This window comes from Lissotriton vulgaris, chromosome 2_1 (assembly GCF_964263255.1).
Source record: "Lissotriton vulgaris chromosome 2_1, aLisVul1.2, whole genome shotgun sequence".
NCBI classification, from domain to species: Eukaryota; Metazoa; Chordata; class Amphibia; order Caudata; family Salamandridae; genus Lissotriton; species Lissotriton vulgaris.
In genome coordinates, this window is record NC_141687.1 from 1,985,576,142 (window position 1) to 1,985,591,000 (window position 14,859).

The following is a 14,859-nucleotide window of genomic DNA, read 5'->3' on the forward strand; positions in this document are numbered from 1 at the left end:
TCGCCATTAGGGGGCGAAACACGTGTCGGCTGTCTATGTCTCACAACACAACAATAAAGATGTCATACTGCAACTCGAAGTAGTCGTGTCTTCTATAAGAAAATCTGAAAGAACGGATATTCATCCCAAAAAACAGGTATACAACGTTTACAACGAAGTTTTTACCACGCACTACCACTACAACGCAGGCATTACCACGCATACCATTACAACGCATTGCACTGGGGGGCGCTCTAGGATAGGGAATAAGTATAATTTTATATCCAACAACTTCCCTAGTGTCCACGGGGACTGGAGTTGGAATATAAAATTATACTTACCACTATCCAGCACCTCTAAGCGCTATGCGTTGTAACGGTATGCGTTGTAAATACCGCGTTGTAATGGTATGCGTGGTAAAAGTATGCGTTGTAACGTCATACATCCCAAAAAACACAACATTTGACTTTTCACGGTGTACACACTCCCCTTTTCTCAAACCCTTGCACCATAGTACAAGGGTGCCTGAGTTGTGGGAACATTCATCCCGACCCCTTGTATAGTTGTATCATTCAATCCTAATAAAAAACAAACCAGCTCAAATTATAGGTTTCTGGGCTCTTCCATGCTGTCACGTGCCCATCAATAGGGCCTGCCTTTTCTAGCAGTACTCTCTGTCCAATCACACTCTGCTCTCCCTTCCACAAAGCTTCAAACTGCTGCCAGAAACCCAGCCCATTGGCCTCAGTGAGCTTCAGAGTTTCATCTGGCACCAGGATGAATCAGTGCTTTCCCTCAGTGATGGCTCTAAACTTCGAAGGGCACAGAGCAGGATAGCCCATGCTCCTCTCTTGTGGTTTCATCTGTGTTTCTCTCTGACCAGCTTGGAACTGTTCTGACCTATGTACACATTGCCAATCAAGTTAAGGAATGAATAAAAAAAATCAAATTACCCCTTTCCATTTCTCTTCTACCCTTTTACTGCAAGGACAAAGTGCTTCAACTAACAGAGTAGTTCATTTAAAAGGGTCCTAGTATTCAGTCTTATGCCACGAAGGTCTGCTTAACAGGAATGTGATGACTGCAATGCTTGAATGATTCTGTTATATGGATCTAAAAAATAAAACATATTCTGAAGTATGCACCTAATAGGTATTCCAAATGTATGCCTCAGAGATTGTACTTCAAAGGTTACATCTATAAGCTGAAACACCAACTGAATACATCTATTTGTCATCGGATAGTTGTGACTTATATGCCCATTCTAATATTCATATGCTTAACTTCTTCAATGCAATTAATTATCCATTGTAATCAGACCTTATTTGCATGCTTAAGCCATGTTAATAACTGCTGTTGCTTCTTACATCACTATTACACAATTCATCAACATAATGGGTGATACAGTAACAAATAGTAAAACAATTAGCAAGAATATCCTCGACATGTTTCTTTTAGTAGCACATTTGCTGGAATATTAGCATTAAAATAAATAGTATGCTATTATGGATTCAGCACCAATATTGGACCTTGTTACTACAAGATTAGCCTTCTGTCTGGTCCTTATGGGAGCTTGTTACTGTGAAATAAGGAGAAATGACCTTAAAGTCTCTATTTCCCTGTTGTCACGCAGCTTCTCATGTGTGCTTAGCCATGTTTTAAATTACCATTATCTTGCAATACTTATTTATGACTTTACACTGTCTCCTGAGTGACTCTGTTGGTGTTTACCTCTGGCTTTGTTTCCGATTGTCAGGAGTGGTCAAACAGGTCATAATATAGGGATGGACCAGCCATTGCTCACTACAAATCATTGCAATTTGCTAACAGTGATTCCATGTTGTTTGTGCTGCAATTTTGTGTGACTTGAAACTTTAACCTTTGTGCCTGTATATGGGAATTTGTGATTTGTTAATAAGGGGTGTTACCCTTAGCACAGCAGATTTAGGGCCTGATGTACAAACTTACAAAGCATGCAATCCAAATAACCACAGAGTTTGCAACCATAAAGTATATTTTTACTATAAAAGTCCTCTTAAGACTCAAACAAGTATTTCTGGCTCTTAAAGGGTATTTACAATTCTGCTCTCACTCCACATTGTGATTTGGGGCCAGATGTAGGTAGGCATTTACCGGTCGGTAACGGCCGAATTCGGCCGTGACCGACCGGTAAATGCAATTTGAGATGTAGGGCCCTGTATTTTACAGAATCGGTAAATTTACCGATTCTGTAAAATACCGAATCGGTATTTTTACCGATTCGGTAAAATTGATATGTAGGTGGGACTCTTCTGAGTCCCAAAGGGCTTAACGAATCGGTATTTTACCATGAAATCCAACCTCATGGTAAAATACCGATTCCGGTGTGCATGCACATGTGTGCATGCACACCTATGCCATGTGGCAGGCAGACCTGCCCCTAGGGCTTGTATGCCTGCCACATGGCACCCAATCCTGTTTAGGGGGTGCCAGGGGGTGTCAAAGTGACACCCCCTGCACCCTTGTGAAATTCGGTATTTACCGATTCGGTAAATACCGAATCGGTAAAGCCTATTGATTCCTATGGGCTTTGAAGCCCATAGGAATCAATAGGCTTTACCGATTCGGTATTTACCGAATCGGTAAATACCGAATTTTACCGATTCGGTAAAAGGGAACATCTGGATTCCCTACATACCAACCCCTCATATTTACCGAATCTTAATTACCGAATCGGTAAAATTCGGTAATTTTCGGTAATTAAGATTCGGTAAATGTTACTTACCTACATCTGGCCCTTGGAGAGGTGCGTATCAATGGCCTGTGAACACAATTATGTTCACAAACCATTGATCAGACAGAAACTTTAACTGTTATATTCCATATAGGTACCCTACATAGGCGCAGGTAACACTGCAACTTTTCACTTATATCGTTCCCTACATTACATACATAACAGTTCTTAAGGACTGACCTTGTACCTAGATACAACACTGCATTCAGAACGTGGGTTTTTCCCTAGTTTGAAACTCATACATTATGCATGAGACTTCTTGGAAGCACAGCAGGACTGACAGCAGGGCGAACATCTCCTGTATAATATCTATGTATAAAGTTCAAGCCCAACATCATCCTTTAGACCGACACAGTCACACAGCAAGGTAGGACTCCCTGGGAGACCTGTGGGTATATATACATCATGTCTTGCTTAGTGAGACAGAGGAGACCGTGACTTCCCTGCTGACCCACTGACCAAAGACGCTGAGGTTCCTGCATGCAGACACTCCAGCTCGCAGTGGTCTAACATCCCTCGCGGGGTGTCAAACTCAAGACCAGGACGGGGCCCTATATTCTCTCCTTTCTCAGGTAATGGGGTTGACTAGACCTTAGAGGGATTCTTGGCATAACACCTACACAGATGCTAGGTACATTTAGGTACATCTAGTTAGGGAGGCATAGTAGGAGTACGCACTTTCTTATCATGTGTTTTATGTGCTTGTATATATTCATAATTACTGCAAAATGGTAGAACTGTACCATCGCTTTACTTTCGTAGTACTGCTAATCATATATCTCTGCTACTGTCTAATGGTTGTTACAGCACATCTATTTTACACTAGAATAACAACCGTTCAATAAATCCTTATTGAAATGCCCAGACTGTTTATTCTTTGTATCTCAGAGACAAACTAAGTGAGCACGAGTGACTGGGCGAAAAGTAGTATATTGTTTCCACAATCCTGGGGGATCAGGGTTGTCATGTTCTGAGGTTGCCAGAAACTATTCTCTCCCTGATAAGAGGAGATTCTAGCGGCACTGTGAGCTAGCTTATGCAAACAGGTTAACATATCCAGCAGGGGTGCTCGTAACCAGTCTGCCAAACCCACAGTTTATGTTATCCAAACCCACAGATCCTGTATAGGTTATACAGGAACTACACAACATAACAGAGGGTGGTACAGTGGCAAAGCTAGGGCAGGATGGGGAGGGGCGGTCCACCCCGGGCGGCACTGTTTTTGCTCCTACATGCACCGTGTGGCAAACTTTGGGTCCGCCCCGTGTGGCAGTAGGTCTAGCTACGCCACAGGGGTGGTGTGTGGTTCACACAATGGGAACTGGCTCCATGGGGCATCTTCCCCTGTAGGAATCATGCCAGCAGCCCCAGGTGGCAAAGGAAATGCCTGTTCCCCACAATGTGTACCTGTCCCCATGGGACATCTTCCCCTTTAGAGTTCATGGCATTCAGGGGGAGAAGGCAATGCCTGCTCCCCACAAGGTGTTCCAAAACGGGAAATATATATATATATATATATTTTCAAACAGATTTTATTAGTCTGCACAAATAGAGATGCAAAGCCCCGAGCTCCGGAGTCTAATGCATACATCAATAAAGCAAATATAGCATCGTCAGACAGTTTTTAAAAACCAAAACACTCCCCACCGCAACCCCCCCGCCCCCCACCCCCAGGTTGCGCTGCTGCCGTACTCTAGACCCCTAATAAGCAGTAGTATACACATTGAATACACACCAGTTCCATCAGAGCACTGCCGATGTACTCCACCGACCCCTACAGTTAAAGTGCCAGAGGGAAATCACTCTCCGGAGGGGGGTCCAAGTCCAGCCCCCTATAGTTAGCCCACTATTTCCAAATTCGAAAGTGTTTACGGGGGCACCCCCTGGCCAGGAAGATGGGCTGTTCGAGTCCCATACAAAAGTCCATGTCGTTCTTCCAAGCAGCCAGGAACAGAGCCAAGGGTGCCTTCCTGGCTCGAGCAATATCACGTTTAGCCAGGGTGAGACCATGCAGCAACAAGTGACGTTTGTAGCGATTCCACCCGACCCCCTCCATAACATGCAATAGTGCCAATTTCGGATCCCTAGGCAGCTCCCACGCCAATACCTCAGAGAGGCAGTGGGAAAAAAAAGGGGAAATTTATATTTTTTGAAGCAGCACTGGTGATAGGCATGTGCTGCTTTAAAAAATGGTTCCCACTTACGAATGCAAATGCAGAGACAGAGGTGTGCTGTTGCTTGCAAGGCCTCAATTCCTGCATTCACAGCCAGTCACTGGAGGGGCCTATTAATATTCTTCAGGCATGTTGTTTTGCAACCCCCTGCAAATGTAGACTTAACGATGTGACCAATTAGTACATAGTTCAAATCACAAATTGCAATTCATTTGCAAAGCATTTGGTGTGGAAATTGTATATGCCTGGTTTGTGATGGGAATAGAGCATCACTTCCCCAGGTACAGCTGCTGCAGATGTAATTAAGCACTTTTCATTCTAGAGTCTTGTGTTTACAAAATGCTGAAACGTGCCATGGTAGGTGTTAAAGGTCATCTGATGCCAGTTATTATCACAAACACTTCCCCAGAAGTCTTAGTGAAATTACATTCGCCCTTGTCACAGTGGGATCCACTTAAAAGGTGTTTCATTGGCAGCTCTATTATTACAAAGTCAGTCCGTCTTTCTGTTGTTAGATCGAAATCACGATGTGTAAAATCATGCATAAGTAACTTATATCTTGCAAACAGAGGCAAGAAGTAGAAGAAAAGAATTAGTGACTTTAGAAAAACGCGTCAGCAAAGCTCACCTTTAACATCTGTTGAGAAGTGCGCGAGATGGCGCGTCACAAAAAGCCTGAGCTGCTGATTCAGGTCACAGGAAGTGAGATCAATGTTCCACGAGCGAATACCTACAGGATACAGAAAATATGTTGATTGTCTTCTCATTGAATATCCATGATGTGAGCACAGTGAATTCAAAATGATCATCTTTATTCTAAGAGTGACATTTTGTTCCACATCAAACTATTAAACTTTAAAATAATTGAGTATTACAACAAAACCAGAGAGAGAGCTAACCGGTTTTCATAGAGATACATTGATCTGAAACGATCTAGTCAAAACGTAAGATGTAAAAAAACATTGGAGGTACTGAATTGCAATGAACAGAATTATCATCAAATGTATTTGATTTGATACAAGTCAAAATAATATGAACAAAAAAACCAATACAAGCAAGTCAAGTTAAAATAAGAAACGTAGTTAAAATAATGATCAAAGACGTAATGAAAGCGGCTAAATCCCACAATGTACATCATGGTCAAGGGATTACAATACAATGCTCAAACCTTGATTAGAACCGGGTTTTTATTCAAAATGTACTTTCTTGGCAAGAAACAAAGGGCTAGACAAAGAAAGAAAACATCTGTCAGATCATGTGGAGTTCATTTATATAATGAGCAAATCAAATTCTGACCTCTATTTTGATAAATTGGAATTCAGATACAGGCCATTACTTCCTATATTTAAAATCTAACTACATAGCATACGGTTGTTAAGTAATAGTAGATATGACTGCATCATTTTCTGTTTCACTTTTAAGCAGACAGTCCCTTGGTGGACTTCATAACTACAATAGTGAATAACTTCCATGTAATACATATTTCCTGTTACACTTTTAATTAATTCTGAGAAAGAGTCAACCGATAAAGTAGATATATAAGAACCAGATTTTAGCCCCAAAATATGTAACACAAAAGCAACAAGTTCGGATGGGAAGACTTTTTTGAATAGCTAATAGAGTTTTTAACGTTTTTCCATTCACCCTATTAAGAAAAGCGAAATTCTTATATGGTACATATTCAGTGCTGTGCAAGATTGTTGGAAGAATGTTAGCATTCCTTCCAGTTAATGTGTGATTAAAATGTTTTTACCAAGGACAAGATACATTGTGAGGAGACAGAAGAAGAGAGGCCTTTGATTTCAAGATACTGGAATTGAGATGAGGGGTACAAATGTTGTGATATTATGAATCGTAAGTATTTATAAGTGGATACTAGTTTTAATTTCTCTTCACCCAAATACAAGATGAAGTCATATTTCTCCCGTTGTGACTTGCTCAAGACAATACTTTTAGATTTTTCCATGATTGTTAGACGTGACATTTTAGGGTGGTCTTCCCCTTGACGTTTTGCCTTTTTCTTTTGCTGATTGTTTTTGTTGGCCTTAGACCTCTGAGCATTTTACCACGGCTCCAATACACATCTGGGTTGGGTGACACCTACAATGTGTGCATTCCCTCTAGACAGCCACAAACACAGGATGGGGAGGTTCATCTGCATTCTGAGAACTCATCTGCATTCTGATGGGTCTTCCTGGGTAGGGAGGAATAGGAGATTCTGACACCTACACTTTAATAGGTAGGGTCCTGTCCACACATAAGCACTGATTTACCCTCCACCCCCACATATGGCCTGGCAACCAGGACTAGCTTGAAAGGGATCCTTGTGCACTTAAGAGAGCGGCTTTGAAGTCACCTCTTACATCAAAGGCACTTTTGGCTATATGTACTGGTTCTCTGACCCCCCCGAAATTTTACACTTCTGAATCATGAGCTGAACCTCTGTCAGAAGGACCGCTGAGCTTCTTAAAAGACTCAACTGGACTGCTTTTCTGGAAGGACTATTTTTCTGCATGTTACCCTGCTGCCTGTTGATGCCAGACTCTGCTGAAGGAGAGCTGGACTCTGCCTTCCCTCCAAGTGATCTCCAAAGGCTTGCTGGCTTGCCTCCTGTTTTCTGAAGTCTCAGGGACACAAAAGACTTCCTGCAAATCTGCAGGTGCTGCTGGACTCTGCCTTCTGTGAGTCCTATCCTGCCTGAGGTGCCTTCTCTAAGTTCCGGGCGTCAGAGGTGGGTTCCGCAGCTGATTCGCTACAAAACTAACGCATGGTCACCTTGGTGCCGATCGGAACCTACACATCGCCCTTTGACGCTGACTCGAAGACTGTTCACCGACAGCGGTTTTACAGCCTGTGCAGCCCGATGACGATGCATTACCTTAACCCCAGCGAAGCTAAACGATGACACAGTAACCCGACTGCATGGAAAAGATCGACATATCGTGCCCTCAGCATCAACACTTTGCTCCATCCAAGGTACTTTCTCATCGGGCCATGCGTGGGTCCCGTAGGCAGCCTGCCCTCCATTGCGGTTGACCTGAACTTTGGATTTGCACCAGTCCCTCGCTATCTCAAGGAACCTTTTGACTGCAAGTGACTTCTAAGCGCTCTTTTTGCCTTTAATCTGTTAAGATTCATTTCTCAAATTCTATTGATTGGATTTTCATCATATTGGTCTCGTTTTACTCTGATAAATATTGCCTGTTTTTCTAAACCTGTGTGGAGTCTTTTTGTGGTGTATTCATTGTGTTACTGTGTGTGTGTGTTGCACACATACTTTACACACTGCCTCTTCAGATAAGCCTGATTGCTCTGTGCCAAGCTACCAGAGGGTAAGCACATGTTATCTTTTAGTGTGTATCTGGCTTAGTCTGACTAGAGTGGCTGTTCCTGCCTGGCCATGGTGCATAGCCAAACAGGAATCCCAGTTCTTGCAATAATAATTTTAAAAAGTAGAAGCTCAATAATTGTATAAGGCACCAAGGTCTCTTTGGAGATCAACTAGAGTAAAGTCCTATAAACCAAACAGTATGAGGTAGCTGCCTGCGTCACCAATCTTCTCGCTTTAACTCAGATGTGAGGAAAAATGTTCCTTAAGCTCTTCAAAATGGAGTACCATGTATTAAAGATCTTGTAGACATGCAGGGTTAATGCAAGATCAGCACTGATAGTATCACCAAAATTGTTCATTTTTGTACCCAGGAGTGGGCCAATTGCCAGTGACTACCAAATACAGGCGCAGATCTAAAGATGTTTCACTAGAGTCAATACTTCCATTTTATCAGCATTCAACTTCAAAATGTTATTGCTCATCAAACATGCAACTAAAGAAAGAAATTCCCGAAGTTTCTAGGGGAAAGTTGGAGTTGCTGCTCCTTTGTTATATCAAGCGTTGAATATCAACAGCGTAGTTAGGAAAAAATAAGAGCAAGGGAATAAAACAAAAAATGAAAGGGTTTAAATAAACTTTAGAGAACTCCACAGAGGGTACACTTATTCTTAATTAATCAAAGCCTAGAGTTTTTACTTTAAAAAAAGAAACATTACTTAATCCACACACAACAAAATATTAAACATATAATTGCAAATGTTCACTATGAAATTCATTTCCCTCTGGCAGTACCTGGATTAAAAATATGTTTATCTAGGTCTCTTAATGTTAAACAATGTAATGGCCCTGCCTATCATGTTCGCCAAAGAGTGCATTTTATCCATGGTAGCTATCTTTCCCCATGCGTTAGTCTGAGAGTTCACACATACAATTACTATACTCAAAACAGCAAATACTTATAAGATTTCAGGTGAAATTACACATAAGAATCTGCTATCAAGGGCCTCGCAGACTAAACAGAAGGTAAATCACATAACCTACAGAAATATCATGGGGGCAACTAACCCTGTAAATGTTGTCTGCACCTGTTAGCTCTGAGGTGCCATGCAGCAATTTGCATATCAAGAGGTGTTTAATTTTAAAAAAGCAGACTGCTTCTTTATAGCTTCATTGGAAAACATGAGGCGTTTCACAATCAAAAAAGTTAAGCCTACAGGCTTTGTCACCCATTCCAAATGTAAAGTAAGAGACCTTATGCCTTTGTCAACAAATGTAATAATCAATAAAGCAAGGTGGTTTGCTTTAACATGAAAATATAAAAACATGATCATATGGTTGCTGCCTAAAGAGAACTATCAAACATTTTAGGAAGAATCAAAGTATACATTTGCAGTTAGCTTAAATCTCTATCCAGTATTATTTTGTTCTGGCCTTTTCTGGCACCATCCCAAGAAGGAACATATATATTAAACTCTCCTATTGCATTTGTCAGAGCCTTCATAATGTAAATATCCTTCCCATTGTATGTGTCAGACAGGGGAAAACGTTGGCATTTGGTCTAGAGCTGACAATGTAAAACCATTTCCTTGTGAGTTTGCCAGAGAGTTCACCATGTATAACCACTTTCTCATGCTTTTGTCAGAGTTCACAATAAAAAAGTCCCTTCCTCTGGGCTTGTCCTAGAGTTCACAATGTAATAGCCCTTCTTACAGTATGTGTCAGAGAGTTCATAAATTAAAATTACTTCCTATTGAAGTTATCGGAGTCCACATTGTAAAATACCTTCCCATTTAACTTACCTGTCTTGCCAACCTGTTCTTAATGCATCTGTTAGAGAGTGCAATATCAAAAAACCCTTTCTGTTGTATTTGATCAATCTGATTCCGGTTGTTCAGGTGCAATTGGTAATTACTAGGCCCCAGTTGTGTTAATCAAAGTCTTTCTACTTTGCTGCCCCAGAGCCCCTCTTACTGGAGACCAAGCACCGTTTTTAGTGCTCGAATATCGGGGTAATGAGGAAAAGTAATCTAGGCTGACTCAAGAAGGTGACGTGGGCTGGAAAATCAAACCTCAGCTCCTCACAGAAATAACAATAAATCAATGTCCAGACAATGCTTCTTTTTTTTTTAGTTCAACAAGATTTTATTAAAAGAAATAAGGATCCAAATAATAGCAGTCAAAATACAAAGAGGTGATACATTCCAATATGAGTAGAACGTGAAAAAACAAACATGAATATCATTCGATCAGCAACTCAATTATATGTAAATAAAATTAGAAAGAGGGGAATCAATGCGGAGTTACCAATATAAGTCAATAATGGGTATATCGTGTAGAACATGGAAGATATCAGCCACTGAGATGAGGGAAGGGGAAGGGGAAGAAACAAGAGCAAAAGGAGGAAGGAAGTAAAGATAGGAAAAAATAGCAGTAGAAAGAAAGAAGCGGGACGAGAGGACAGGAAAGAGGGAGAAAGAGAGAAGGAATCCCACATGAATAGCCCAATGCAACGTAACTAGCAGACCAAACATTACGTAGACAAATCAACAGGAAAACGAGGGACTACACCTTGCGAGGAGAGTTCCATGTATTTATCCAGGGATTCCCAAACCCCACTCGAAATGGAGGGCGATAGGTGTGCTAGATCTACTGAGGTGTGAGCACTACGTAAGAAGGAAACCCATGCCCACCACGTATGGTAAGAGACTGACGAGAAAGATTTCCAATCCATAAGGATAACCTTGACCGCAATAGATAAAAGAAGATCTAACAGCTGTAATTGCAACAAATCAAGGGGAAGGGGCGTAGGGGCAGCCCAGGGACCTAATAGAACTAGAGGGAAAGAGAGCTGGAGCTGAATGTCAAAAATAAGAGATAAATGTTGCTGAATAAGGGCCCAGAAAGGTTTAAGTAAGGAACAATTATAGAACATATGAGGGAAATCCCCCGCCTCCATGCCACAACTCCAACAGAGATCATCTTCTTTAAGGTTGAGAGAGTGAAGACGTACAGGTGTCCAGTGGAGTAAGTTAATCGAGAAAAACTTGGACTGTATTAGGGAAGGAGCTATTTTGTTACGAAGCGCAAATTTGCTGATGGATTGCCAAGCTTCAGATGATAAATGATCCGTGATATTGTGATCGAAATGACGCATCCATTTTTGTTGTGCAACTGTCTGGTCAGGAAGCGAAGTAGAAGATAGAAACTTATATATGTGGGAGGCAACATGACCAGCTTTGAGCCAAATACAGAATAGCGAAATGGTAGGGGAGGAGGGGTGAAGACGAGTTTTTGAGATGGCAACCTTGATTTTAAGAAAGGTATAGAAGTCTAGATTAGTTAGAGAGTGTTTGAGCGCTAGGGTAGAAAAAGGTAGGGGTTCCCCAGAGTCACTATACAGATGTTGTACAAGAGAGACACCTTTCGTAGCCCAATATGACATGAGGGTGGGAGTGATATTAATTTTGATTTTGGAATTACGCCAAATGGAAGACCATCTAGTTTTATGCAGAGGAAATGCTAGCTTCCTGTCCACTTTCTTAATTGCGGTAATTGTATCAATAATTATAGAGCGGGAAAACAGAATGTGCAAAGTGGAAGTAGTACAGAGAGAGGCAAGTGGTAGAGGTGCAACTAAGTCCTGTTCTATGAGTAGCCATAAAGGAATATGATGGGATGGGGGAGAAAACCATAAGGCCCCCTGAGAGGCCAAGAAAGCCGTCTGGTATTTTTCCCAGTCTGGGAAATTACAACCTCCCATATCACAGGGTCTACGTAAATATTTATATGCTAATCGAGCGCGTTTGCCATTCCAAAGAAATTTGGCGGTGATACCATCGATTTCCCGAAAAAAAGAGTCGGATAATTTCATCGGAATCATAGATGAGACAAAATTAATAATCGGCGTGATCATCATTTTTAGGGTTTGTAGTCGACCCCACCACGAAATATGTTTCGGAGACCATGTATCCAGAAGACGACGAACCTTAGTAAGAGTTTGAGATTCATTGTAGGCAACCGTGGTATGTAGCGTGGAACAAAAATAGATGCCTAGATATTTGAGATGGGTAGATTGCCACTTAAAGCCAGCCGAACCCATATGAGCAGGAAAACAGTAGGCATTTAAAGGGAACATTTCTGTCTTATCTCTGTTTAGAGTGTATCCGGATACTTTAGAGAACAAAGAAATGGTGTCAGAGATAGCAGGGATGGCCAACGCTATATCGTCCGAGAAGATGAGAACATCGTCAGCGTAGGCAGCGGTTTTAAGACAATGAGTACCAAAAGAAAATCCTTTGATATCAGGATGCAAATCAATCAGCCGAAGGAGAGGATCAATAGATAACAAAAACAAAAGAGGGGATAAGGGACATCCTTGTCTCGTACCCTGGCAGAGATTAAAGGAAGAGGATGTAGCACCATTAACCCTAATATTAGCTTTAGGTTGGGAGTATAAAGACATTACCATGTTAATAAAAGAGTCTCCGAGGTTATGTGCACATAAGACAGCTCGAAGGAAAGGCCAAGAGACCTTATCGAAGGCCTTTTCCGCATCGAGGGCCAAGGCCGCGGCAGGTAGTTGGGATCGCTTAGCCGCTCCAATAATATGACAGAAAGTGCGGATATTGTCTCTTGCCAGTCTACCCTTAACAAATCCAGTTTGGGAGGGGTGGACTAGATTAGGAATAAAAGATTCTAGACGTTTAGCCAAGATTTTAGCAAAAATCTTCGCTTCCATATTAAGAAGCGAAATAGGGCGGAAGTTCTTAGGATCTGAATGATCCTTACCTTCTTTCGGGATCACTACTATCGTGGCATCGGCAGCTGTACCAGAAACAGAACCATTCCGAACAAAGGTGTCAAAGACAGCTTGTAGCTTAGGAACAAGTAGCGGAAGAAAGGTTTTATAAAATAAGATCGGGTATCCGTCTGGACCAGGAGCTTTCCCCGAGCGGGTGGCCTTGATAGCAGCCGCTATTTCCTCCGGTGAGATAGGCGCATTCAGAGTAGATCGATCTCCTTCTGAGATTGATTGAATCGGAATTGATTTTAAAAAGTCTTGGCACTTGTCAAAAGAAGCTTGGTTAGAAGGGGTGTATAATTTGTTATAGAAATCGCGAAAGACTTCAAGAATTTCCTCAGTTTGGAATTTAGTAGAGCCAGTGTGATCTTTGATAGAAGAAATCTGGGAGGACTTATAGGAAGAATCTTGGAATTTTAATGTGGCAGCCAAGAGTTTCCCAGCGCGATTCTTTAAAAGTAACTTCTTGGACTTTTGCGCCTGGAAACCAATATGAGCTCTTTTAGTGACAATAGTGTTATATTTGTATTTTAGGAGCTTAATTTGTTGTAGAATAGTCGGATCTTTGGTATGTCTAAAGGAGGCCTCCAGAGTTTTGATGGTAGAAGATAAGTCAGTAAGTTCCCCCTTAATCGCCAAATTACGTTTGGACATGCACGCTATAACTTGGCCCCGAAAAGTACACTTAAAAGAGTCCCATAAAGTTATTGGAGAAGCTACAGAGTCCTCATTTTCACGGAAAAAAGTGTTTATTTCCGTGGAGAATTTATCCACCTGGGCCGAGTCATGTAACACTTCCGTATTAAGTCTCCAAGAACGACCACGCGGTTTCGGCGCAAAGGACGTAAGCGTAAAAGTGACCGCGGCATGATCAGAAATGACAATGGGATGAATCAGCGGAGAGGCAGAAGCAGAGACAAGAGAGGAGTGAACCAGGAGATAATCAATACGAGAGAATGAGGAATGAGGGGAAGAAAAGAAAGAAAAGTCACTGCCAGTGGGATTATGGAGACGCCAAATATCATGCAATTGAGCAGTGGAACACATGTTAATCATCTGTTTATGTGCTTTAGGCGGACGAAACTGGAATGCAGAGTTCCTATCTAATAAAGGATCCATTGGTAAGTTAAAATCTCCACCAACAATGAGATTGCCAGCATGAGGGGTGTCATGCAATTTTTTGGAAATGGATTTCCAAAAGGCTGGATTATCAACATTCGGGGCATATATATTCATAACAAACAAGTCATGCTGTCCATCTGACAATTTAGATAGAAGCCAGCGACCCTCAGAATCATGCTCAGATGAAATGATTGATAATCCTGAATTCCTCGAGACTAACATAAGCACACCATTGCGTTTACCAGAAGCATCAGAACAAGACACATCCGACACCCATTCTTTCTTTAAAAATAAGGCTTCTCTACTGGTAATTTTAGATTCTTGAAAGAGGACTAAGTCTGCCGAGAGAGACTTACAGTAATCCAGGATTTTAGAACGTTTCACTGGATGATTTAATCCCTTAACATTAAGGGATAATACATTTAAACCTGGCATGGAACAAAGAAGGATACAAACGGAGACAGCATTGAAGACAGAGAAAGAACGGAGTACACACAAACAGTGGACCAGTTATTAAGCAAAATCGATGTTACGGGAGCGACCATGTGGGAAAACCAGGAAAGAAGAAAGGGCAGAAGAGAAGAAAGACAAGAAGAGAAAAAGAGAGGAGGCAGAGGGGGAGGTCTAAAAGAGACCCATATCATGCAAGGGAGAACGTGGAAAGGGCGAGTAGGGGGCC

The 14,859-nt window shown here is 41.6% G+C and overlaps 1 protein-coding gene across 1 annotated transcript in view; it reads right to left on the reverse strand.

The window, feature by feature from the left end:
• Positions 1-14,859, reverse strand: part of MAP1A (microtubule associated protein 1A) — a 769,586-nt gene that overhangs the window by 576,908 nt on the left and 177,819 nt on the right. Inside the window, exon 2 of the mRNA XM_086958200.1 lies at positions 5,555-5,656. Coding sequence (XP_086814326.1) covers positions 5,555-5,656 — 102 coding nt within the window. The remainder of the gene's footprint in view (positions 1-5,554; positions 5,657-14,859) is intronic.